At 42.8% G+C, this 27,942-nt stretch overlaps 1 protein-coding gene across 1 annotated transcript; it reads right to left on the bottom strand.

Moving 5' to 3' along the window:
• Positions 1–741: 741 nt before the first annotated feature.
• On the bottom strand, positions 742–27,757 carry cpxm1a (carboxypeptidase X (M14 family), member 1a). The gene is made up of 13 exons (XM_055865641.1): positions 27,411–27,757; positions 19,149–19,258; positions 18,716–18,855; positions 15,682–15,766; positions 14,755–14,908; positions 14,120–14,214; positions 13,462–13,585; positions 9,535–9,731; positions 7,349–7,528; positions 5,623–5,917; positions 4,785–4,924; positions 3,489–3,591; positions 742–2,901 (listed from the first exon to the last, which is right to left on the bottom strand). The coding sequence occupies exons 1-13, from the start codon at positions 27,706–27,708 to the stop codon at positions 2,561–2,563; spliced, it is 2,262 nt and encodes a 753-aa protein (XP_055721616.1). The 5' UTR covers positions 27,709–27,757; the 3' UTR covers positions 742–2,560.
• Positions 27,758–27,942: the final 185 nt, after the last annotated feature.

The raw sequence follows: 27,942 nt of genomic DNA on the forward strand, positions 1-27,942 counted from the left end.
GTCTCTAGGTGGTGCTGGTACAGGATGTAATACCCAGAGTGTGTCTAGGTGGTGCTGGTACAGGATGTAATACCCAGAGGGTGTCTCTAGGTGGTGCTGGTACAGGATGTAATACCCAGTGTGTCTAGGTGGTGCTGGTACAGGATGTAATACCCAGAGGGTGTCTCTAGGTGGTGCTGGTACAGGATGTAATACCCAGAGGGTGTCTCTAGGTGGTGCTGGTACAGGATGTAATACCCAGAGGGTGTCTCTAGGTGGTGCTGGAAGACAAAGCCTCTTTCAGTTTTGATTCTTCTGCTAATGTATTTTAAATCAAATAATTTCCCACTATATATAACAGCATTTGAGTTCAATCACATTCACTCCACATGATCCTATTAGTTAGAATGGTACCTTCTCCTTCAGGGGTATCAGAAGCTTGACATTAATTGAACAATCTGTTTTGTACACAATGTGCTTCTCTAGAGTCCTAAGTCTACCTGCTCTCCTTTTTACCTTTACCTTTTTACCTGTGTGTGTGTGTGTGTGTGTGTGTGTGTGTGTGTGTGTGTGTGTGTGTGTGTGTGTGTGTGTGTGTGTGTGTGTGTGTGTGTGTGTGTGTGTGTGTGTGTGTGTGTGTGTGTGTAAATATACTAACCCTAACCTCAGACTGACAGCAGGACCTACGCAGCAATAGAGGAAACAACACATGTTTTCATCACAGGTCTCGTGGTTCTGAACAAGTACGTACTCGACCCGCACTCTGTCTACTCAAGTTGTCCTTTTAATGAAATAGTCAAAACACACAATGATATACAACTGTAATGAAACAGCATCGCTACACAACGTTATAAAAGTAAACCGTATCAGGCCAGCTGATACTGCCCGTGGCCTCCCCTCGTCATCATTAAAGCTCTCTTCTATATTCTCGATAGTTACTGTAACAACAGCTGTACTAAAGCCCGTACACCAGTGGCGACGGTAAACTGAATTGGATGTTCACAAGTCTGGTCCCAGATCTATTTGTGCCGTCTTGCTGACTCCTATTGTCATTAACCACAGTGTTTTTCTTCAGTAAAGTCATACCGTATACAAAAAATAGGACAAATGGAAACTGTGATGGCAACAAGTAGTTCTAGTATAATTATATAAATGTCGACAGATAATTTGTTTTTCGTTCAACATCTTTTTTTGTGTCGGGAAAATTTAAATTATACGAGAAATGGTGTTTAAAAAAAAAACTTCTTTATGCGCAAATATTGATATAATAGCTATCGAACTGTATCAAAGTAAACTTGGGAGTCACGAGATGATATTGGCTTGTGGTCCTCTCACAATGACTCGGGGAAACCATTTAGTTTATTAGGCTACAGATGAAATCAGTTATGATGAACTTCACAGGGTGGTGATAGTGGACTGTGAGCTGGACGCTCCTTTACAATACATATCCAGGGTCTTATTCTGGTGACATGAAGATCAATGCTTGACTGCCGGGTCGACAACAAAAAATATCTTCGCTCTGATCCATAATAATCTGATCATGGTTTACCTGCACTGTATCTGCGAGCTGTTGGCTAGAGCGCGCGTTTGGGCCAAAACCAAAAGGGGCACATTTTATTTTCAACGCAACAGTTTTTTTTGTGACAAAACTATCGATCCGAGTTGAAAATGCGATGGAAAAAAACATTGAACTTTTGATTTTTATTCGGTAACGTGAAAACTTTAAGTGAAAAAAGTACAATTTGTGCGCACTAAGTCATCACGGACTGACGTTTTATCCGCAAAAAAATCAGTTTGGTGGAAACACCACTGGTGGCAAAATATGCAGATTTGCTTTATGCATATTTTTGTCTGTCGCCAATTGGATGGAAACCTAGCTACTGTTGACCACTGTCCCAACAAGCTAAACAACTAGTTAGAAGGTATGAAATCTTCCTACCAATGTAAAGATACAGCCACATCGACAACATTATCTCTCTACCTTTTCACAAACAACTAACATGTTGACCACTGTCCCAACAAACTAGTGAGATTAAATCTCTCTCTCTACTTCTCTGCTATTCCAATCAAATGTATTTATAAAGCCCTTCGTACATCAGCTGATATCTCGAAGTGCTGTACAGAAACCCAGCCTAAAACCCCAAACAGCAAGCAATGCAGGTGTAGAAGCACGGTGGCTAGGAAAAACTCCCTAGAAAGGCCAGAACCTAGGAAGAAACCTAGAGAGGAAGCAGGCTATGAGGGGTGGCCAGTCCCCCCCCTCATATTCAAATCTGAAATCACAACATTCACTGGGAATACAGACTTGTGTTAAAGCCTCTGTGTCTTGTTTCAGATCGACTACGTCGCAGTCGGATTTACCAAATCACCTTCCTAAAAATGACTTCTCATTGACATTTTGTATTTCAGTCCGTCTGTAGTCGCTGACTACAATGTAGTCCCATCTCAAAACACCCGGTCGTTTCAAAGCCTCAACTTGAGTCCCAAACGGCACCCTATTCCCCCTTTATAGTGCACTTCTTTTGACCAGAGCCATGCGGGGAATAGGGTGTCATTAGAGACGCAGTCTGTCCCCTGTCTCTCAGGCCAGGGGTGTGAGAGGACGTGGTGCCCTAGCGAACCGTGTTCCCCTGGCCTTGCGGCTGTGCTCCCTCCGCTGGTTGATGGCCTTGGTGGAGACTCTTAGTTTCCGGAGCCTCAGTGCTCTCAGCTTCAGTTGCAGATCCTGGGGTAACCTCCCCCCTTTAGCTAGGATCTCGTTCATCCTCTGCCGTGGCGTCTTGATTAAGATGAAGTCACAAATGGTGGGGCGTGCTTCGGTCCCGACGCTGCATCGCCTCATGGAGGGAAAGTATCCCTCCGCCCACACCGTCACTTTGTATTCCCCGGGGTTCAGCAGACGCCAGTAGTCCCCATCAGCCGCTAAGGAGATACACAGGAGAGTCTCACGATCACGCATTCAGAAAACGTATAAAAAATATTTTGTCAATAATACCACAATTAAAGGGGATGGGACCTAGCTGATACAAACTGATGCAATGACAAAGACACTAATGTTTACAGTAGAATAAAATAAAGTTTGAAACTAAAGAGATACATGTAATGGTGTAACAAACAGAGTAAAGTATCCGTTTTAAAGATACTGTTGCATCTTGGGAGTAGAATCAAATAAATGGAAGCCAGGTGTAAATTAAATGAAGATACAAGAAAGAGCACGAACTGGGTTTGGGCGGTATATCGTATATATACCGTATACCGGGGTATTTGATGAAATAACGGCTCCGGAGGAGATGGCTGCCGTTTTACGGGCTCCTAACCAATTGCTATGCCGGTAACAATGTAAATCCCTAGCACGAAGCATTGTCTCTGCTACTACAAGCAGTTAGAAATTGACACGGGTAGGAATTTGACATACAAGCAGTGCGAGGTAAACAGAAAAATGGCAGCTTTTAAAAAAATTCTACGTAGTGTAGTGCATCATGTAAATCGTTGTAGAATCTCTTGTCTACCTGATCGTATGTCATGGTCCAGGTCTTCCACTTTCACAATGGCGTCTGCAATGCCTTTCTTTGTCATCTTGTCTCTCACCACTCCCTTGATGCCTCTATGAACCTGGTAGAGGGAAGGAAAGAAGATCAGAAACAGAGATGATCAGGGAACATCAGAAACAGAGATGATCAGGGAACATCAGAAACAGAGATGATCAGGGAACATCAGAAACAGATATGATCAGGGAACATCAGAAACGGAGATGATCAGGGAACATCAGAAACGGAGATGATCAGGGAACATGAGAAACGGAGATGATCAGAGAACATCAGAAACGGAGATGATCAGGGAACATGAGAAACGGAGATAATCAGAGAACATCAGAAACGGAGATGATCAGGGAACATCAGAAACAGAGATGATCAGGGAACATCAGAAACAGATATGATTAGGGAACATCAGAAACAGAGATGATCAGGGAACATCAGAAACAGAGATGATCAGGGAACATCAGAAACAGAGATGATCAGGGAACATCAAAAACAGAGATGACCAGGGAACATCAGAAACAGAGATGATCAGGGGACATCAGAAACAGAGATGATCAGGGAACATCAGAAACAGAGATGATCAGGGAACATCAGAAACAGAGATGATCAGGGAACATCAGAAACAGAGATAGTGAGGGAACATCAGAAACAGAGATAGTGAGGGAACATCAGAAACAGAGATAGTGAGGGAACATCAAAAACAGAGATAGTGAGGGAACATCAGAAACAGAGATAGTGAGGGAACATCAGAAACAGAGATAGTGAGGGAACATCAGAAACAGAGATAGTGAGGGAACATCAGAAACAGAGATAGTGAGGGAACATCAGAAACAGAGATAGTGAGGGAACATCAGAAACAGAGATAGTGAGGGAACATCAGAAACAGAGATAGTGAGGGAACATCAGAAACAGAGATGATCGGGGAACATCAGAAACAGAGATAGTGAGGGAACATCAGAAACAGAGATAGTGAGGGAACATCAGAAACAGAGATGATCGGGGAACATCAGAAACAGAGATAGTGAGGGAACATCAGAAACAGAGATAGTGAGGGGAACATCAGAAACAGAGATGATCGGGGAACATCAGAAACAGAGATAATCAGGGAAATATCTACAAATTGGAGAGCTGGTAAGAGAGAGCTGGGATATGCAGTAGGACAGTATTCTACAAGTGAAGTCTTTCCAACTGGGGCCATTTTCAGTAGTTTGAATAACTCCAATACAGTATAACTTTAGTAAATAATCCATGTGAAGAACAGTAGACCTGCTCCATGTAGACCAGCAGAGACTCCTTGTTGTTCTCCCACTCGGTAGGAAGCTCGCTGGCGTGAGGAAACTTGTCACACGACAGCTCCACCGTCACCTCGAAGCAGTTCGTGTGCATGTAGCTGAAGTCATTCATACCTGAAGGGGACAAAAATATGGCGATAAAAAACAAATAGTCTTTGATAAGGGCCTTTTGAGGCCAAAACTACCATGTTTGTTTTTTGCTGAAGACTTTAACTGTGTGTCTGACTGAGTCTCATTTATCTTTTCTAACAGAAACATGTACACCTTTGAGTATCTGCTCTTTTTCACCCAGAGACGGTGTTGAATTTTATATATATATATATATAGGAGGACTACTGACTCCCAGGGACGGTGTTGATTATTATATATATATATATATATATATATATATATATATATAGGAGGACTACTGACTCCCAGGGACGGTGTTGATTATTATATATATATATATATATATATATATATATATATATATATATATATATATATAGGAGGACTACTGACTCCCAGGGACGGTGTTGATTATTATATATATATATATATATATATATATATATATATATATATATATATATATATATATATATATATATATATATATATATATATATATATAGGAGGACTACTGACTCCCAGGGACGGTGTTGATTATTATATATATATATATATAGGAGGACTACTGACTCCCAGGGACGGTGTTGATTATTATATATATATATATATATATATATATATATATATATAGGAGGACTACTGACTCCCAGGGACGGTGTTGATTATTATATATATATATATATAGGAGGACTACTGACTCCCAGGGACGGTGTGCCAGGCTCCTCCGTTAATGATGTTGTTGTGCTGTTGGAAGTCTTCAGAGTGGCAGATCCTCCTATCAGGGTTGGCCATGACCAGGTTGGTGGAGGCGTAGACCGTGGCCAGCCAGCGGAAGAAACTATCGTCAGCCGTAGGGGTGTTTTCCTGAGGGGCCCAGTCCCGGGTGCAGTCGAAGGGGTAGGTAACCACCAGTTCTCCCCCGTGGAGGTTGGCACTCAGGACGAAGGGGATGTCCTGCATCCAGCTGATGACCGCACGTGTCTCTGGGGTCACCTGGGACAGAAGAACATGTCAGACAGCCTGGGACAGTACAGACAGCCTGGGACAGTACAGACAGCCTCTACAGCCTAGTGGGCTGTGTAAAGTACAATTATTTTAGATCTAGTTTACCTTATAATCTCTGGAGACAAATGTGAAACCAGTCATATGGCAGCAAACTGAAGCAGGGAAGTTGATGAAATTCTGTGCCATTATGCAGAATTTAAATTGTCCGGCCATTTTAATTAAAACTTCTACGGGATCGGTGTCCCTACACCGGGACGGTTGTTGCTAAATATGCGATAATGTGACTAGAATTATGTTGTATACAACAGCCAACTTTCCGGGACATAGACAAGTCTTATATTGGCAGAAAGCTTACACTCTTGTTAATCTAACTGCAGTGTCCAATTGTCAGTAGATATTACAGTGAAACAATACCATGCTATTGTTTGAGGAGAGTCCACAACAACAAAACACTTTTATCAGGGCAACTGGTTTGATACATTCACCTCTGAAGGTAAAGAATGTACTTACATTCAGTAATCTGGCTCTGATGTGTCATCCTGAGGGTCCCAGAGATAAAATGTAGCATAGTTTTGTTTGATAAAATCTAGTTTTATGTTCAACAGTTTGACCCCACTGCTGTCTCTGGCTCCATACCCACCCCGCTCGGCCATCTTGATGTGTGAATGTTAGTGAATGAGCTAATGATCCATCATGTATGACATTTCTGGGAGTGTGTAAACTTATATTTTTTTATTACCAAAGCATTTATGTATGTTCTCTATAGTTATGTACTTGAAAATGTATAAATTGACCAATAATGGCACATTTGGGTAAACTCCTGGCAGCCTTTATCCAAAATATTGTGCTGTAATGTAATTCTTCACTGGATCAGTCTGACACTTTGTACACTCACTGCTGCCATCTTGTGGACAACATTTAAATTACACCTAGGATCCTATCTTAATGTATGGCATTTCATAAGCTGATGGAGAAAAGAAAATGTGAAAACACGTTTTTTTGGTTTGTATTATTTTTTTTACCAGATCTAAATGTGTTATATTTTCCTACATTAATTTCACAGATCCACAAACTTCAAAGTGTTTCCTTTCAAATGGTGTCAAGAATATGCATATCCTTGCTTCAGGTCCTGAGCTACAGGCAGTTAGATTCAGGTATGTCATTTTAGGTGAAATTTGAGGGAAAAAAGGGTCCGATCTTTAAGAGAGGAATTACACAGTTTTCTTCCAAAACTATTTTTTTTCCCTTTCAGGTTTGATTTAATCATTGACTCAGCACATCCAATGTCATTGTTTCTCTATGAACAATTGGAATTTTGAGATTGGAAAAACAAAACAAAATGTAAAACCAGGAAAAATATAACTGAAAACATAATGTTGAGTCATACTCTGTGGTGGAGTTGATGTGTAGAGGACTTACGAAGGCATCCTCTTTAGTGTAGTACTCTGGTATGGGGATGTAGTGGTTGGCTGTTTTAACCCTCTCTGTGTCATTCTCCTTGGCGTCCCACATGATATTGTTCAGGTCGGGGAAGTTGTGGTTCATATCGACCCACTCGTAGCTGTAACGCCCCAGAGCCCAACCGGCCAGCTCTGACCCCTGGAGAGAAGTTAAGTTCAGATGCAGTTTAGAGTTATTTTCAATATCACACAATTGATCGATCAGTCAGTCGATCTATCAATCAATATGTCCTACATCAAATTCCTCCTTCTAATATGGAGTCATCACGAGGAGGTTCTGAGTCCTCTCTCTAGAGTTCTAATATGAAGTCATCACGAGGAGGTTCTGAGTCCTCTCTCTAGAGTTCTAATATGAAGTCATCACGAGGAGGTTCTGAACCCTCTCTCTAGAGTTCTAATATGAAGTCATCACGAGGAGGTTCTGAGTCCTCTCTCTAGAGTTCTAATATGAAGTCATCACGAGGAGGTTCTGAGTCCTCTCTCTAGAGTTCTAATATGAAGTCATCACGAGGAGGTTCTGAACCCTCTCTCTAGAGTTCTAATATGAAGTCATCACGAGGAGGTTCTGAGTCCTCTCTCTAGAGTTCTAATATGAAGTCATCACGAGGAGGTTCTGAGCCCTCTCTCTAGAGTTCTAATATGAAGTCATCACGAGGAGGTTCTGAGTCCTCTCTCTAGAGTTCTAATATGAAGTCATCACGAGGAGGTTCTGAGTCCTCTCTCTAGAGTTCTAATATGAAGTCATCACGAGGAGGTTCTGAGTCCTCTCTCTAGAGTTCTAATATGAAGTCATCACGAGGAGGTTCTGAGTCCTCTCTCTAGAGTTCTAATATGAAGTCATCACGAGGAGGTTCTGAGTCCTCTCTCTAGAGTTCTAATATGAAGTCATCACGAGGAGGTTCTGAGTCCTCTCTCTAGAGTTCTAATATGAAGTCATCACGAGGAGGTTCTGAGTCCTCTCTCTAGAGTTCTAATATGAAGTCATCACGAGGAGGTTCTGAGCCCTCTCTCTAGAGTTCTAATATGGAGTCATCACGAGGAGGTTCTGAGTCCTCTCTCTAGAGTTCTAATATGAAGTCATCACGAGGAGGTTCTGAGTCCTCTCTCTAGAGTTCTAATATGGAGTCATCACGAGGAGGTTCTGAGTCCTCTCTCTAGAGTTCTAATATGAAGTCATCACGAGGAGGTTCTGAGCCCTCTCTCTAGAGTTCTAATATGAAGTCATCACGAGGAGGTTCTGAGTTCTCTCTCTAGAGTTCTAATATGAAGTCATCACGAGGAGGTTCTGAGTCCTCTCTCTAGAGTTCTAATATGAAGTCATCACGAGGAGGTTCTGAGTCCTCTCTCTAGAGTTCTAATATGAAGTCATCACGAGGAGGTTCTGAGTCCTCTCTCTAGAGTTCTAATATGAAGTCATCACGAGGAGGTTCTGAGTCCTCTCTCTAGAGTTCTAATATGAAGTCATCACGAGGAGGTTCTGAGTCCTCTCTCTAGAGTTCTAATATGAAGTCATCACGAGGAGGTTCTGAGCCCTCTCTCTAGAGTTCTAATATGGAGTCATCACGAGGAGGTTCTGAGTCCTCTCTCTAGAGTTCTAATATGAAGTCATCACGAGGAGGTTCTGAGTCCTCTCTCTAGAGTTCTAATATGGAGTCATCACGAGGAGGTTCTGAGTCCTCTCTCTAGAGTTCTAATATGAAGTCATCACGAGGAGGTTCTGAGCCCTCTCTCTAGAGTTCTAATATGAAGTCATCACGAGGAGGTTCTGAGTTCTCTCTCTAGAGTTCTAATATGAAGTCATCACGAGGAGGTTCTGAGTCCTCTCTCTAGAGTTCTAATATGAAGTCATCACGAGGAGGTTCTGAGTCCTCTCTCTAGAGTTCTAATATGAAGTCATCACGAGGAGGTTCTGAGTCCTCTCTCTAGAGTTCTAATATGAAGTCATCACGAGGAGGTTCTGAGTCCTCTCTCTAGAGTTCCCTGACCACAAGGTGGTGCTCTTTCCATGGTCCTTCGATTTCAACCAGTTAGGAAATGCAGTTTTTAGACATCGCCCTTTACCACACAGTCAGCCAGTCAATAATTCAATCAATCAACCAATCACTCAATAGATCCCTTATCCCCAGGCTCCAGCCCTCCTCCTACCTTTTCAAAGGCTGTTTCATATCCATCAGGGTTCATAGACGGCAGTAGGTGGATACGTGTGGTGGTCACCAGACGTACGATGCGTGGGTTGCCTCGTCTAAACTCCCGACAGATGTACTGCATGAGGTTCAGCACCAGCTCTCTGCCAACCACCTCGTTGCCATGCATACCTGCCACATAGCGGAACTCTGGCTCACCTGCAAGGGGAACAGGGGATGTTTCTACAATAAGAATACGACACAACTTTATTGTCCGTGTTACAGTGAACAACGGACATTGGTCTTCTGCTCCAGGCAGGGTTTTGTAGTCAGGAAGTCAACATCAGCAATGCATTCTTTCTACTTGATAAAGCTTCCAAGCTTTGATTATTGTGTTGGGCAGTGATGTGCAGTACAGTGACTACAGCTCAACAAGATCTCATCGTTTCCCCTTCGAAATTCAACGCATTATAGATTAATGTCTATTTTTGACACATTAATTCTGCAAGGTTACAGGGTTAATTCTGCTTGGTTACAGGGTTAATTCTGCATGGTTACAGGGTTAATTCTGCTTGGTTACGGGGTTAATTCTGCATGGTTAAAGGGTTAATTCTGCTTGGTTACAGGGTTAATTCTGCTTGGTTACATGGTTAATTCTGCATGGTTACAGGGTTAATTCTGCTTGGTTACACAGTTAATTCTGCTTGGTTACAGGGTTAATTCTGCTTGGTTACAGGGTTAATTCTGCTTGGTTACAGGGTTAATTCTGCTTGGCTACAGGGTTAATTCTGCGTGGTTACAGGGTTAATTCTGCTTGGTTACAGGGTTAATTCTGCGTGGTTACAGGGTTAATTCTGCTTGGTTACAGGGTTAATTCTCCATGGTTACAGGGTTAAAACAGAAACAACTCAAAGGGTTAAGTTTCGGGATTAATTTGAGTGGTTAAGATTAGAGCTATAGTTTGGCGTAGGCTTAAAACAAAATAATTAAAAACGACACGCTATTACCATGAAGTATTCTGTGAACTGCGGGTAGCGCGGCGGTCTGAGCAGCACACTCCGTCTGCGAGCGTCACGAGTTGGAACCCAGTGCTGGGAAATAGTTTGAATCGTTTTTCAAAAAAAAAAAAATGGTGCTGAGAAAAGCATATATTGACGTTCTGGGGACCTTTTTCAAAACGTCCCGAAATGACTGTGTGTTTCCTAGTGATCAGTCTGCTACAGCTACGTCTGCCAACGTGTACAAATGGACCACTGTGGCCGAACAACACACATCCTGTACAGATGGGAGAAGAGAGTCCTAACGAAACTAAACCAAGGGGGTTGTATGGATCAAGTGTCTCCGAGTAGAAGGACATTTTAAGGATCAGTTCAGCCTTTTAGAATAATTAATAATATTACATTAACAGGAAGTGACTTGATCCTCGATCAACGCTCCTCATTAAGTATCATCAGCTCTTGTATTCTACCTTCTATCACAAGGTACTTATTGTTAAGCTCCCTGTCATTTTTCTGTCCTTCCTGATTCTAATGAAAAACACATGAGGATCTCTTCTCTGCCATGATTCAAAACAACAGGCTCCAGTGTAAGAGAATCAAAATGACCCTTGAAACCCAAACCGACAAAAAAAACCAATATCAGCTCTTCCAAAATGGTTCTTTGCAGTTGGATAGGGTTCTACCAATGGATAGGGTTCTACCAATAACTATTTTCATTGGAAGAACCCTTTCTGGAAGATGAGGTTTATTTGTAGCGTAAAGGGTTCCACCTAGAACCTTTTTCATCGTAAGATTTTTTTTTTTTTTGGAAGAAATGGTTCTTTGATGATTCTTAGGAAAGGCAAGGTTCTACATAGACCTCTTCTAAATCTGAATAAACTTTTTATAGCTTTTTTTTTCTCTTCTCTTTCTTTTAAATAAAGAGTTACAGTTTTAAAGACTAACAAAGCTGGTGGAACCTAACCTCTAGATGATAAAATGGTTCGTGGTAGAACCATTTATAGAGGGTTCTAGGAAGAGGGTTCTACCCAGAACCATATAGGGATCCCTTATGGGGACAAACTGAAAAACCCTGTATGCTTCTACAGTACTTAGAACCTTTTTTAAATCTAAGAGTGTAGATATTTCCCCAATCTGTTGACATAAAACCCAGATGAAGACAGCTTGCTGTAACGTTGGTGAATAAATGAAAGCATTGGAGCTACTAGAGAGAGCAGCTTTTCCTTTTCTAAAACAATCTGTTTATAAAACTCATCTTTCAAGAATAGCTAAAAAGTTGTTTTTCCACTTGTATATTTTTTTGCAGAAGTAAAAAGAGACTGTGAATATAACTAGAACTGACTAGGGAGGGACATTTCTACCAATACAAACGATGGGGACTGAGGAATCTGTCTTGTGCTGCTTGGTCTTCACTTGAAATCATTATCCATTTGTTGATATAAGAGAGGCCTCTTCTCTCTGAAAACAGCAGTGTGTGTTTTCTCTCTGAAAACAGCTCCAATATCCCACAGAACCCTGTAGAAATACTTGGCAGACTGTCTGGAGATAAACAGCTTTGTCAGGCATACCAGACACACACACACACACACACACACACACACACACACACACACACACACACACACACACACACACACACACACACACACACACACACACACACACACACACACACACACACACACACACACACACACACACACACACACACACACACACACACAGCCAGAGGGGTTGATTTCTACCCTTTATGAAGCCCTGTTCTCAGAGCTGTTTATGAAGCCCTGTTCTCAGAGCTGTTTATGAAGCCCTATTCCCAGAGCTGTTTATGAAGCCCTGTTCTCAGAGCTGTTTATGAAGCCCTGTTCTCAGAGCTGTTTATGAAGCCCTATTCCCAGAGCTGTTTATGAAGCCCTGTTCTCAGAGCTGTTTATGAAGCCCTGTTCTCAGAGCTGTTTATGAAGCCCTGTTCCCAGAGCTGTTTATGAAGCCCTGTTCCCAGAGCTGTTTATGAAGCCCTGTTCCCAGAGCTGTTTATGAAGCCCTGTTCTCAGAGCTGTTTATGAAGCCCTGTTCTCAGAGATGTTTATGAAGCCCTGTTCTCAGAGCTGTTTATGAAGCCCTGTTCTCAGAGCTGTTTATGAAGCCCTGTTCTCAGAGCTGTTCATGAAGCCCTGTTCTCAGAGCTGTTTATGAAGCCCTGTTTTCAGAGCTGTTTATGAAGCCCTGTTCTCAGAGCTGTTTATGAAGCCCTGTTTTCAGAGCTGTTTATGAAGCCCTGTTCTCAGAGCTGTTTATGAAGCCCTGTTCCCAGAGCTGTTCATGAAGCCCTGTTCCCAGAGCTGTATATGAAGCCCTGTTCTCAGAGCTGTTTATGAAGCCCTGTTCTCAGAGATGTTTATGAAGCCCTGTTCTCAGAGCTGTTTATGAAGCCCTTTTCTCAGAGCTGTTTATGAAGCCCTGTTCCCAGAGCTGTTTATGAAGCCCTGTTCTCAGAGCTGTTTATGAAGCCCTGTTTTCAGAGCTGTTTATGAAGCCCTGTTTTCAGAGCTGTTTATGAAGCCCTGTTTTCAGAGCTGTTTATGAAGCCCTGTTCTCAGAGCTGTTTATGAAGCCCTGTTCTCAGAGCTGTTTATGAAGCCCTGTTCTCAGAGCTGTTTATGAAGCCCTGTTTTCAGAGCTGTTTATGAAGCCCTGTTCTCAGAGCTGTTTATGAAGCCCTGTTCTCAGAGCTGTTTATGAAGCCCTGTTCTCAGAGCTGTTTATGAAGCCCTGTTCTCAGAGCTGTTTATGAAGCCCTGTTCTCAGAGCTGTTTATGAAGCCCTGTTTTCAGAGCTGTTTAGTCCCAGTGTAGTATATAGAGACTAGGGGGTAGACCCTATGGGTCCTTGTTAAAAGTAGTGCACTACATAGGGAAAAGGGTGCCATTGAGGACACAGCTCTTTCTGACCTAGTTCATGTTTTCCAGGGTTATCAGAGATCTCCATGACGTACATCTTCAGACCGGTGTAGCTCTTTCCAATGGTGTAGATACGAGTGATACGAGGGCATTCTTCATTCACAGCCTTCATCAGCTGCAGAGAAGACGACAGACACACACATCAGTGGTGGGACCTTATTGGATAGTAAAAATATACGTTTTTATTGGATAAGCACTAAATAAGTGTTTTTAAATAAAGAGATATTGGATAAGTACTTACACATACAGAGGACAGTTACAGGTTGGACAGCTGTGTGTGTGTGTGTGTGTGTGTGTGTGTGTGTGTGTGTGTGTGTGTGTGTGTGTGTGTGTGTGTGTGTGTGTGTGTGTGTGTGTGTGTGTGTGTGTGTGTGTGTGTGTGTATGTGTGTGTGTGTGTGTGAGTTTGTGTGTGTGTGTGTGTGTGTGTGTGTGTGTGTATGTGTGTGTGTGTGTGTGTGTGTGAGTTTGTGTGTGTGTGTGTGTGTGTGTGTGTGTGAGTTTGTGTGTGTGTGTGTGTGTGTGTGTGTGTGTGTGTGTGTGTGTGTGTGTGTGTGAGTGTGTGTATGTGTATGTGTATGTGTATGTGTGTGTGTGTGTGTGTGTGTGTGTGTGTGTGTGTGTGTGTGTGTGTGTGTGTGTGATCTCACCTTCCTCATCTCCTTGTAGTTGTGGTGTCTGAAGTCCAGGTTATCTTTAGAGCCAGACAGTTTATCAGAGAGGTGTTGCCAAACGTTGTCCGGATCTAAGAGAACGAGGGTTAATAAGATCTGTGTGTCCTTGACCAGGGTCAAGATAACATGCCAGGGTCAAGACCAGGGTCAAGATAACATGCCAGGGTGTGGGGTACCAGTCAATTCAGGACGTACACTGACATTCCAACTTCAATCCCAATTATGTTCAATGGTTTACTTTCTGAAGTGACTGGAATTGAAATGGAATTGACCCAATGATCAAACACAATGATCAAGGTCTAAAAACACAGATCTCCATTCATCCTTCTTATTAACCAGAAAATCAATAATTATTTCTGGATGTTTATAAAAAGTTAGCTGGCTAAATCATCGATCCTGCTTTGTAGTATACCCTTCTGCCAAGTGTAGTGTCATTTCTCTAGCGTTACTGCATAGAACGTATACAGGCCTCCATAGCCGTATATTCAGAGTGTCAGGACATTGAAGTTTCTGAATTTTGACTCATTTACATGACACTAAAGTCAGGCCGAACTAATTATATGTCTCTGCATGTGCCAGTGTCCCAGATCAATAGTTCCATTACAACACACCTGGGAGGGGGCATCCCAGGACCTCTGCTCTGAGACAGATTGTCCCGTTCCAGTACCAGGTCTGGGGGTTGATGCGGATCCAACGAGCCACCGCGGGCTGAGGGAAGAGGGCCAGATAGGGTGTCTCAGGTTCATTTCGGGATCCAACAAACACCTACAGAAGAGAACATACGTTTCACCTTTAATCTACAGAACAGAACACACCTTTCACCTTTAATCTACAGAAAAAAAACACCTTTCACCTTTAATCTACAGAACAGAACACACCTTTCACCTTTAATCTACAGAAACAACACACGTTTCACCTTTAATCTACAGAAACAACACACCTTTCACCTTTAATCTACAGAAAAAACACACCTTTCACCTTTAATCTACAGAAAAAACACACGTTTCACCTTTAATCTACAGAACAGAACACTTGTTTTCCTTGTTTTAACATGGAGATGCCAATAAATAAAGGCTTTGGCATTTTTTTATCTATATCCTACCAGTCTACCCTTCAATCGTTTAGTCAATGAACTCCTGTCCAATTCCTCAAATGGATTGACTTCAATTTGGGCTTCTGGACCACATGCTGATTTATCTACGCCAAATCAAGTCCGGACCTCTAAGCCAGTTCCCGGGCTGATTTTCATTCGTCACCCTTTAAATCAAGGACTGATTTAGTCCTGAGACACCATGAGGGTGAACAGAGAGAAAACCAGTGGTACTCTGGCCCTCCAGGCTTGGATTTCAATTCCCCTGATCTACGCCAACACGCTAGAATAAATCTCGTTCCATTCATCGCCGCCTCCTCTTTTACCTACATAACAAAGAAAAATCCCTTTTGGAAAGTGAACACATATTATATTCCTCAAATGGGCTAACTAAGCATCTTCCTCGACTCTACAGTATTTTTAAGGTCGACCCTCCAGAACGGCTCACCGCCTCCTCGGTTCCGTTCATGCAGGTCTTCCAGGTCTCGGAGTCGTTACTCAGCTGCACTTTGTAGGTTTCAACCCAGTCCCAGCTACAAAGACATTAACAACGAGTACACATTAATGTCAAATCTTATTACTATGTAATATATGTAAAGTAAATGTATAGTAAACTATAGTAAACGTATAGTAAACTATAGTAAACGTATAGTAAATGTATAGTTAACATAGAGTAAACATATAGTAAACGAATAGTAAATGTATAGTAAACATATAGTATATGTATAGTAAACATATAGTAAACGTATAGTAAACATATAGTAAACGTATAGTAAACATATAGTAAACGTATAGTAAATGTATAGCAAATGTATAGTAAACATATAGTATATGTATAGTAAATGTATAGCAAACATATAGTAAATGTATAGTAAACGTATAGTAAATGTATAGTAAACATATAGTAAATGTATAGTAAACATATAGTATATGTATAGTAAATGTATAGCAAACATATAGTAAATGTATAGTAAACGTATAGTCAACATATAGTAAATGTATAGTAAACATATAGTAAATGTATAGTAAACGTATAGTAAATATATAGTAAATGTATAGTAAACATATAGTAAACATATAGTAAATGTATAGTAAACATATAGTAAATATATAGTAAATGTATAGTAAATGTATAGTAAACATATAGTAAATATATAGTAAATGTATAGTAAACATATAGTAAATGTATAGTAAACGTATAGTAAAGGCTCTGTATACCATATATATATGTTATGGGCTGGATACCGCCCAACCCTAATATATATATACAGTATATCTCTGGATACAGCCCAACCCTAATATATATATACAGTATATCTCTGTCCCCAGCCCAACCCTAATATATATATACAGTATATCTCTGGATACAGCCCAACCCTAATATATATATACAGTATATCTCTGTCCCCAGCCCAACCCTAATATATATATACAGTATATCTCTGGATACAGCCCAACCCTAATATATATATACAGTATATCTCTGGATACAGCCCAACCCTAATATATATATACAGTATATCTCTGGATACAGCCCAACCCTAATATATATATACAGTATATCTCTGTCCCCTGCCCAACCCTAATATATATATACAGTATATCTCTGGATACAGCCCAACGATAATATATATATACAGTATATCTCTGGATACAGCCCAACCCTAATATATATATACAGTATATCTCTGGATACCGCCCAACCCTAATATATATATACAGTATATCTCTGGATACAGCCCAACCCTAATATATATATACAGTATATCTCTGGATACAGCCCAACCCTAATATATATATACAGTATATCTCTGTCCCCTGCCCAACCCTAATATATATATACAGTATATCTCTGGATACAGCCCAACGATAATATATATATACAGTATATCTCTGGATACAGCCCAACCCTAATATATATATACAGTATATCTCTGTCCCCTGCCCAACCCTAATATATATATACAGTATATCTCTGTCCCCTGCCCAACCCTAATATATATATACAGTATATCTCTGTCCCCAGCCCAACCCTAATATATATATACAGTATATCTCTGGATACCGCCCAACCCTAATATATATATACAGTATATCTCTGGATACAGCCCAACCCTAATATATATATACAGTATATCTCTGGATACCGCCCAACCCTAATATATATATACAGTATATCTCTGGATACAGCCCAACCCTAATATATATATACAGTATATCTCTGGATACAGCCCAACCCTAATATATATATACAGTATATCTCTGGATACAGCCCAACCCTAATATATATATACAGTATATCTCTGGATACAGCCCAACCCTAATATATATATACAGTATATCTCTGTCCCCTGCCCAACCCTAATATATATATACAGTATATCTCTGGATACCGCCCAACCCTAATATATATATACAGTATATCTCTGGATACAGCCCAACCCTAATATATATATACAGTATATCTCTGGATACAGCCCAACCCTAATATATATATACAGTATATCTCTGGATACAGCCCAACCCTAATATATATATACAGTATATCTCTGGATACAGCCCAACCCTAATATATATATACAGTATATCTCTGGATACAGCCCAACCCTAATATATATATACAGTATATCTCTGTCCCCTGCCCAACCCTAATATATATATACAGTATATCTCTGGATACAGCCCAACCCTAATATATATATACAGTATATCTCTGTCCCCTGCCCAACCCTAATATATATATACAGTATATCTCTGGACACCGCCCAACCCTAATATATATATACAGTATATCTCTGTCCCCAGCCCAACCCTAATATATATATACAGTATATCTCTGGATACAGCCCAACCCTAATATATATATACAGTATATCTCTGGATACCGCCCAACCCTAATATTATTCTGACCATTTTAACTAGGTCGTCTCTAAATTCATAGACCCCAGTCACGACTATGTGTCTCTATGTGTAGGCTATGCCCCCTTCTACTCCTGGCCCCCCTGACAGCACCCCTTCTTCTCCTGGTCCCCCTCCCAGCACCCCTTCTTCTCCTGGTCCCCCTACCAGCACCCCTTCTTGTCCTGGTTCCCCTCCCAGCACCCGGCCTGTCTGACCTATCTCCAGATGGAGTTACGTCCCTCCAGGATGACTCCTGTGATGCCCCCTTCTTCTCCTGGTCCCCCTGCCAGCACCCCTTCTACTCCTGGTCCCCCTGCCAGCACCCCTTCTACTCCTGGTCCCCCTGCCAGCACCCCTTATTCTCCTGGTCCCCCTTCCAGCACCCCTTCTACTCCTGGTCCCCCTCCCAGCACCCCTTCTACTCCTGGTCCCCCTGCCAGCACCCCTTCTACTCCTGGTCCCCCTGCCAGCACCCCTTCTACTCCTGGTCCCCCTGCCAGCACCCCTTATTCTCCTGGTCCCCCTGCCAGCACCTCTTCTTCTCCTGGTTCCCCTCCCAGCACCGGGCCTGTCTGACCTACCTCCAGATGGAGTTACGTCCCTGCAGGATGACTCCTGTGAACAGCGTGGGGCGCAGAGCATCCACCTGCAGCCACTGGTACTGGTCCTCATACTTAGCACACCACGCACCATCATACATGTCGCCGTCCTCGATACCTGACTGGACAGACAGACAGACAGACAGACAGACAGGCAGGCAGACAGACAGACAGACAGACAGACAGACAGACAGACAGACAGACAGACAGACAGACAGACAGACAGACAGGCAGGCAGGCAGGCAGGCAGGCAGGCAGGCAGGCAGACAGACAAGCTCAATGAGTTATTCAGGAAGCATTCTGCAATAAAATGACCGGTAAAGTTATCATTGTATTTAGGAAGCAGATCACAAGGGGAATAACAACTAAGTACTTGGTGGCTATAGTATATTCATATCTAGACTATAGAACCCACCTGTATATTAAGTCTTGCCCTGTGAGGGCCAAGTCCCATCCGCAGGTAGGACGAAGCATGGAACTGGCTGTCATCAACCCTCAGTGACTTCAGACCCAGCGGGGGACAGTCTGGAGAGGTTACAACACATTATAGATAGTTACAACACATTATAGATAGTTACAACACATTATAGATAGTTACAACACATGGTGGATCAGGGATAGCCATCATGTCAGTCCTTGTCACATCTTGTCATGTATGGCATTTAAAAAAAACACATATTTAACCAGGTAATTCAGTTAAGAACAAATTCTTATTTACAATGACGGCCCTAGGAACAGTTGGTTAACTGCCTTGTTCAGAACGACAGATTATTACCTTGTCAGCTCGGGGATTTGATCTAGCAACCTTTCGGTTACTGGTCCAACGCTACCTGCCGCATAACATGGAGTTGAAACGATAGCACAACCAGATCTGGGACCGGGCTAGATCAGGGCTGTGTTCCAGACACGCAGACGATAGCACAACCAGATCTGGCACCGGGCTAGATCAGGGCTGTGTTCCAGACACACAGACGATAGCACAACCAGATCTGGGACCAAGCTAGATCAGGGCTGTGTTCCAGACACACAGACGATAGCACAACCAGATCTGGGACCGGGCTAGATCAGGGCTGTGTTCCAGACACACAGACGATAGCACAATCAGATCTGGGACCGGGCTAGATCAGGGCTGTGTTCCAGACACGCAGACGATAGCACAACCAGATCTGGGACCGGGCTAGATCAGGGCTGTGTTCCAGACACGCAGACGATAGCACAACCAGATCTGGGACCAAGCTAGATCAGGGCTGTGTTCCAGACACACAGACGATAGCACAACCAGATCTGGGACCAGGCTAGATCAGGGCTGTGTTCCAGACACAGACACTGGCCCATGCAGATGATCAGATCTTAACCGGAGAAGTGTTTAACATCTCAGGAACCACAAACAATCCTATTACCTGCACAGACCTGCACAGAATATATGGAATGCACCCACTATCTGAAAGCAGGATGTGTGTGCCTCAGTGTGTGTGTGCCTCAGTGTGTGTGTGTGCCTCGGGGGGGGGGCTCGGTGTGTCTGCAGGGTTCGGGATAAGGCAGTTCTGTTCAATGGTAGCAGTAGAGAAAGTCATGTATGTTTTGAGAGACAAACCCCTGGCTGTCAGAGATAATGTAGAAATGTGATCCCTCGGGATCTAAAATATGTCTAATTCTCCTCACGTTCCCCTCGGGATCTGAAATATGTCTAATTCTCCTTACGTTCTCCTCGGGATCTGAAATATGTCTAATTCTCCTTACGTTCCCCTCGGGATCTGAAATATGTCTAATTCTCCTCACGTTCCCCTCGGGATCTAAAATATGTCTTATTCTCCTTACGTTCCCCTCGGGATCTGAAATATGTCTAATTCTCCTCACGTTCCCCTCGGGATCTGAAATATGTCTAATTCTCCTTACGTTCCCCTCGGGATCTGAAATATGTCTAATTCTCCTTACGTTCCCCTCGGGATCTGAAATATGTCTAATTCTCCTTACGTTCCCCTCGGGATCTGAAATATGTCTAATTCTCCTCACGTTCCCCTCGGGATCTAAAATATGTCTAATTCTCCTTACGTTCTCCTCGGGATCTGAAATATGTCTAATTCTCCTCACGTTCCCCTTGGGATCTGAAATATGTCTAATTCTCCTTAGTCAGTTCTCTGGAAGTGTAGAGGAACTCACAGCACCCTTTCCCTTGTAGTGTGTGTGTGTGTGTGTGTGTGTGTGTGTGTGTGTGTGTGTGTGTGTGTGTGTGTGTGTGTGTGTGTGTGTGTGTGTGTGTGTGTGTGTGTGTGTGTGTGTGTGTGTGTGTGTGTGTGTGTGTGTGTGTGTGTGACTAACAACTTCCCTGGAAGTTGAGGAGAACCCGTTCCTTCCTCACACACACACACACCCCACTCCTCGTACGGGGGAGTCAGTGTAGTGGGAGTTCAGAGCATTGGACTGGAGATCAGTGAACCAGTAAGGGACAGAGCAACATGCAGAGCTGTTGCGTAATATGAGACTCATTTAGACAGGGTTATAGTCAGGGCAGAGCTGGGTTGTAATATGAGACTCATTTAGACAGGGTTATAGTCAGGGCAGAGCTGTTACGTAATATCAGACTCATTTAGACAGGGTTATAGTCAGGGCAGAGCTGGGTTGTAATATGAGACTCATTTAGACAGGGTTATAGTCAGGGCAGAGCTGGGTTGTAATATGAGACTCAGTTAGACAGGGTTATAGTCAGGGCAGAGCTGGGTTGTAATATGAGACTCATTTAGACAGGGTTATAGTCAGGGCAGAGCTGGGTTGTAATATGAGACTCAGTTAGACAGGGTTATAGTCAGGGCAGAGCTGGGTTGTAATATGAGACTCATTTAGACAGGGTTATAGTCAGGGCAGAGCTGTTACGTAATATGAGACTCATTTAGACAGGGTTATAGTCAGGGCAAAGCTGGGTTGTAATATGAGACTCATTTAGACAGGGTTATAGTCAGGGCAGAGCTGTTGCGTAATATGAGACTCATTTAGACAGGGTTATAGTCAGGGCAGAGCTGGGTTGTAATATGAGACTCATTTAGACAGGGTTATAGTCAGGGCAGAGCTGGGTTGTAATATGAGACTCATTTAGACAGGGTTATAGTCAGGGCAGAGCTGTTACGTAATATGAGACTCATTTAGACAGGGTTATAGTCAGGGCAGAGCTGGGATGTAATGAGACTCAGTTAGACAGGGTTATAGTCAGGGCAGAGCTGGGTTGTAATATGAGACTCATTTAGACAGGGTTATAATAAGGGCAGAGCTGGGTTGTAATATGAGACTCATTTAGACAGGGTTATAGTCAGGGCAGAGCTGGGTTGTAATATGAGACTCATTTAGACAGGGTTATAGTCAGGGCAGAGCTGGGTTGTAATATGAGACTCATTTAGACAGGGTTATAGTCAGGGCAGAGCTGTTACGTAATATGAGACTCAGTTAGACAGGGTTATAGTCAGGGCAGAGCTGTTACGTAATATGAGACTCATTTAGACAGGGTTATAGTCAGGGCAGAGCTGGGTTGTAATATGAGACTCATTTAGACAGGGTTATAGTCAGGGCAGAGCTGGGTTGTAATATGAGACTCATTTAGACAGGGTTATAGTCAGGGAAGAGCTGTTACGTAATATGAGACTCAGACAGGGTTAGTCAGGAAGTGCATCTCAAATGGCACCCTATTCCCTACATAGTGCACTACTTTTGACCAGAGCCTATAGGAAAGAAGTGCACTATAAAGGGAATAGGGTGCCATTCGGGAAGTAGATCAGCAGGATAGAACAGCAGCCTCTGGTAAGACAAGGGGTGGCAGGTTATACACTGTATCAGCAGGACAGCAGCCTCTGGTAAGACAAGGGGTGGCTGGTTATACACTGTATCAGCAGGATAGAACAGCAGCCTCTGGTAAGACACGGGGTGGCAGGTTATACACTGTATCAGCAGGATAGAACAGCAGCCTCTGGTAAGACAAGGGGTGGCAGGTTATACACTGTATCAGCAGGATAGAACAGCAGCCTCTGGTAAGACACGGGGTGGCAGGTTATACGCTGTATCAGCAGGACAACAGCCTCTGGTAAGACACGGGGTGGCAGGTTATATACTGTATCAGCACGATAGAACAGCGGCCTCTGGTAAGACAAGGGGTGGCAGGTTATACACTGTATCAGCAGGATAGAACAGCAGCCTCTGGTAAGACAAGGGGTGGCAGGTTATACACTGTATCAGCAGGATAGAACAGCAGCCTCTGGTAAGACAAGGGGTGGCAGGTTATACACTGTATCAGCAGGACAGAACAGCGGCCTCTGGTAAGACACGGGGTGGCAGGTTATACACTGTATCAGCAGGATAGAACAGCAGCCTCTGGTAAGACAAGGGGTGGCAGGTTATACACTGTATCAGCAGGACAGAACAGCGGCCTCTGGTAAGACACGGGGTGGCAGGTTATACACTGTATCAGCAGGATAGAACAGCAGCCTCTGGTAAGACAAGGGGTGGCAGGTTATACACTGTATCGGCAGGATAGACCAGCAGCCTCTGGTAAGACAAGGGGTGGCGGGTTATACACTGTATCAGCAGGACAGAACAGCGGCATCTGGTAAGACACGGGGTGGCAGGTTATACGCTGTATCAGCAGGATAGAACAGCGGCGTCTGGTAAGACAAGGGGTGGCAGGTTATACGCTGTATCGGCCGGATAGAACAGCGGCATCTGGTAAGACAAAGGGGGGTGGACAATGTATATTTGTAAACAACAGCTGGTGCATGATATCTAAGGAAGTCTCGAGGTTTTGCTCGCCTGAGGTAGAGTATCTCATGATAAGCTGTAGAGCACACTACCTACCTAGAGAGTTTTCTGCTGTATTCTTTGTAGCTGTTTACATACCACCACAGTCAGAGGCTGGCACTAAGACAGCATTGAATGAGCTGCATTCCGCCATAAGCAAACCGGAAAATGCTCATCCAGAGGCTGCGCTCCTAGTGTGTGGTGACATTAATGCAGGGAAACTTAAATCAGTTTTACCAAATTTCTATCAGCATGTTAAATGTGCAACAAGAGGGAAAACAACTCTAGACCACCTTTACTCCATACACAGAGACGGGTACAAAGCTCTTCCTCGCCCTCCATTTGGCAAATCTGACCATAATTCTATCCTCCTGATTCCTGCTTACATGCAAAAATTAAAGCAGGAAGTACCAGTGACTCGCTCAATAAAAAAGTAGTCAGATGAAGCAGATGCTAAGCTACAGGACTGTTTTGTTTGCACAGACTGGAATATGTTCCGGGATTCTTCCGATGGCATTGAGGAGTACACCACATCAGTCACTGGCTTTATCAATAAGTGCATCGAGGATGTCGTCCCCACAGTGACTGTACATACATACCCCAACCAGAAGCCATGGATTACAGGCAACATCCGCACTAAGCTAAAGGCTAGAGCTGCTGCTTTCAAGGAGCGGGACTCTAACCCGCTATGCCCTCAGACGAACCATCAAACAGGCAAAGCGTCAATACAGGACTAAGATCAAATCGTACTACACCGGCTCTGATGCTCGTCGGATGTGGCAGGGCTTGAAAACCATTACAGAATACAAAGGGAAGCACAGCCGAGAGCTGCCCAGTGACACGAGCCTACGAGATGAGCTAAACTACTTCTATGCTCACTTCGAGGCAAGTAACACTGAAAGATGCATGAGAGCACCAGCTGTTCCGGACGACTGTGTAATCACGCTCTCCTGTGATCACAAGATCCTCTACTTCAACAATTAATCCACACATAAAAAGATCAACCGAATCGTTTCTAGTCATCTCTCCTCCTTCCAGGCTTTTTCATCTTTGAATTTATATGGTGATTGGCATCTAAACTTTCATATTATTACCACGACAACCGGCAACACAGTTCGTCTTTCAATCACCCACGTGGGTATAACCAATGAGGAGATGGCACCTGGGTACCTGCTTCTATAAACCAATGAGGAGAGATGGGAGAGGCGGGACTTGCAGCGCGATCTGCGTCAGAAATAGAAAGGATTTCTATGTTAGCCCTTGGCAACGCGCGCGAGCAGTGTGGGTGCAATAATTGAATAACATGGATTTCTAAATGTATTTTGCAACGCGAGCGGTGTGGTCAGCCTGTAAGGAGGAGTGACAAAGGGGCCGTATTCAAGTGATTATTATACTTTTTTTTGTTGTAATTATATTATACCTTTATTACATTATTAAAGAAACTGCACTGTGAAAATCTTACTTTTAGAAGTTCATATTCTGTTAACTCATATCCAAATAATATTGTTGACTCGTCCTTAAATCGTATTTGTGGCCAAAGCATAAATTGGAGAAGAAAAAAACACTTCAAAAACCCCACCTCAAACTTGTATCTCAAACAGACATTTAAAAAATGCTATTTCCTCATATGGAAATACTCCTCGGGAGGATAAACTGACCAATCAGTGGCCTAGAGGAGGATAAACTGACCAATCAGCGGTCTAGAGGAGGATGAGCTAGACAATCAGCAGTCTATTAACCTTGTTTTTTTTAATGACTGGTTTCCGCCCATACCATTCTGTTGTTGGGGTATGCCCACACTATTCTGTTGTTGGGGTATGCCCACACTATTCTGTTGTTGGGGTATGCCCACACTATTCTGTTGTTGGGGTATGCCCACACTATTCTGTTGTTGGGGTATACACACACCATTCTGTTATTGGGGTATGCCCACACTATTCTGTTGTTGGGGTATGCCCACACTATTCTGTTGTTGGGGTATGCCCACACTATTCTGTTGTTGGGGTATGCCCACACTATTCTGTTGTTGGGGTATGCACACACCATTCTGTTGTTGGGGTATGACCTCACTATTCTGTCGTTGGGGTATGCCCACACTATTCTGTCGTTGGGGTATGCCCACACTATTCTGTTGTTGGGGTATGCACACACTATTCTGTTGTTGGGTTATGCACACACCATTCTGTTGTTGGGGTATGCCCACACTATTCTGTTGTTGGGGTATGCCCACACCATTCTGTTGTTGGGGTATGCCCACACCATTCTGTTGTTGGGGTATGCCCATACTATTCTGTTGTTGGGGTATGCCCACACTATTCTGTTGTTGGGGTATGCCCACACCATTCTGTTGTTGGGGTATGCCCACACCATTCTGTTGTTGGGGTATGCCCACACTATTCTGTTGTTGGGGTATGCCCACACCATTCTGTTGTTGGGGTATGCCCACACCATTCTGTTGTTGGGGTATGCCCACACTATTCTGTTGTTGGGGTATGCCCACACTATTCTGTTGTTGGGGTATGCCCACACTATTCTGTTGTTGGGGCATGCCCACACTATTCTGTTGTTGGGGTATGCCCACACTATTCTGTTGTTGGGGCATGCCCACACTATTCTGTTGTTGGGGTATGCCCACACTATTCTGTTGTTGGGGTATGCCCACACCATTCTGTTGTTGGGGTATGCCCACACCATTCTGTTGTTGGGGTATGCCCACACTATTCTGTTGTTGGGGTATGCCCACACTATTCTGTCGTTGGGGTATGCCTCACTATTCTGTCGTTGGGGTATGCCCACACTATTCTGTCGTTGGGGTATGCCCACACTATTCTGTTGTTGGGGTATGCACACACTATTCTGTTGTTGGGGTATGCACACACCATTCTGTTGTTGGGATATGCCCACACTATTCTGTTGTTGGGGTATGCCCACACTATTCTGTTGTTGGGGTATGCCCACACCATTCTGTTGTTGGGGTATGCCCACACCATTCTGGTGTTGGGGTATGCCCACACTATTCTGTTGTTGGGGTATGCACACACTATTCTGTTGTTGGGGTATGCACTCACTATTCTGTTGTTGGGGTATGCCCACACTATTCTGTTGTTGGGGTATGCCCACACCATTCTGGTGTTGGGGTATGCACACACTATTCTGTTGTTGGGGTATGCCCACACCATTCAAACACAGAATTTTTTACAAACTTATTTTTTTTTAACATTTGGAAGGAAAACTACTTCACTGATATTGTAAGTAATTATAGGTCCTATTTCATAGAAATCTGGAAACACTGGACAGTTACTTTAAATAATTATATTATACAAGTATTATAATTATATTATCAAATTAATTATTATTAAGTTATAAGGACTTAGAAATGTATAAGCTAGAAATGCATGCTTTATATCAATAACAGCTTAATAAACCTAAGTGATACTGGCAAGTCTTTATTTTCTTCAAAGTTTATAAGAAGAACAAGAATGTGTAATATAAATATATATATATATATACAGAAGGAAAGGAAGTAGTGACTGTATCTGGCAGAATGACAGTATTCGACCGATTGTTACATGACTGCTGATGTAGCCTTGTCTGCCCCTTTATTAAATGCATTAATTACAGGCTACTAGGTTACTCCTGCACATACAGAACCAACTACTGAGACAGTCATCCGGCTGAAAACCTTCTGCTACAGACTGCTAATAGCCTACCATGCAACTGTCTAACACCAAAAAAACGTATGAACTAAATAAATCATTATTAAAGTAGAGAACATCTATCCATGCACAAAAAAAGTTGAGAAAATCCCTCCATGGCATGTGCACAATGTCATACAGTTAAATGCTGACTTATGTAAATTTCAGAATAAACTCATTTGCAAAGGACTAGGTAATACATTTACCGGGTTGTTTCTTTGCGTCTGCTGTGCCATTCTTGGTTTCATCTTTTCCATCCTCGTCTTGATCGATGCGCTTGTCATCTACATTTTTCTTTCGCATATTTTTCTTTCCCAAAACTGTTTTATTGGCTGTGGTGTTGGTGGAGAATAATGACAACACGGGCGTCTTAAAAGCTATCGTTCTGTTAACAGTAGAGTTCAATGTAATGTTCACGGCTGTGGTCGTTGCATTAAATTCGCTGACATCGTCAGTTTTCACGACAAAAACTATTGCAGACAAAATGCACAATATCTTGGCCATTCTCTTTCTGTGCGTGAAACATAGAGCTGTCCACCAAAACCCACAAGCGCCCCGTATTTATAAAACCGTAATATATCAATAAGCTGCACATATTACCGTAAAACTTAGAGTACTGTATATGTAAAGTAAAAAAAGAGAGCACACGGGAGAAATAGAGCATTGTTACATTTTATTGTATCCTGATTTCGGAGGCTGTATTATTTGATTATAGCTTTATTTCAATGATTGATTTTT

The sequence above is a fragment of the Salvelinus fontinalis genome, chromosome 16 (genome assembly GCF_029448725.1).
Source record: "Salvelinus fontinalis isolate EN_2023a chromosome 16, ASM2944872v1, whole genome shotgun sequence".
Classification (NCBI taxonomy): domain Eukaryota; kingdom Metazoa; phylum Chordata; class Actinopteri; order Salmoniformes; family Salmonidae; genus Salvelinus; species Salvelinus fontinalis.

Coding starts and splice junctions, on each gene's coding strand:
- cpxm1a (XM_055865641.1), bottom strand. CDS start 27,708: ATGGCCAAGATATTGTGCATTTTGTCTGCAATAGTTTTTGTCGTGAAA. Junction 9,732..13,461: donor CCCTGGAAAACATGAACTAG/GTCAGAAAGAGC, acceptor TTCCCCTTGCAG/GTGAGCCAGAGTTCCGCTAT. Junction 2,902..3,488: donor GGACCATGACATACGATCAG/GTAGACAAGAGA, acceptor GTATCTCCTTAG/CGGCTGATGGGGACTACTGG.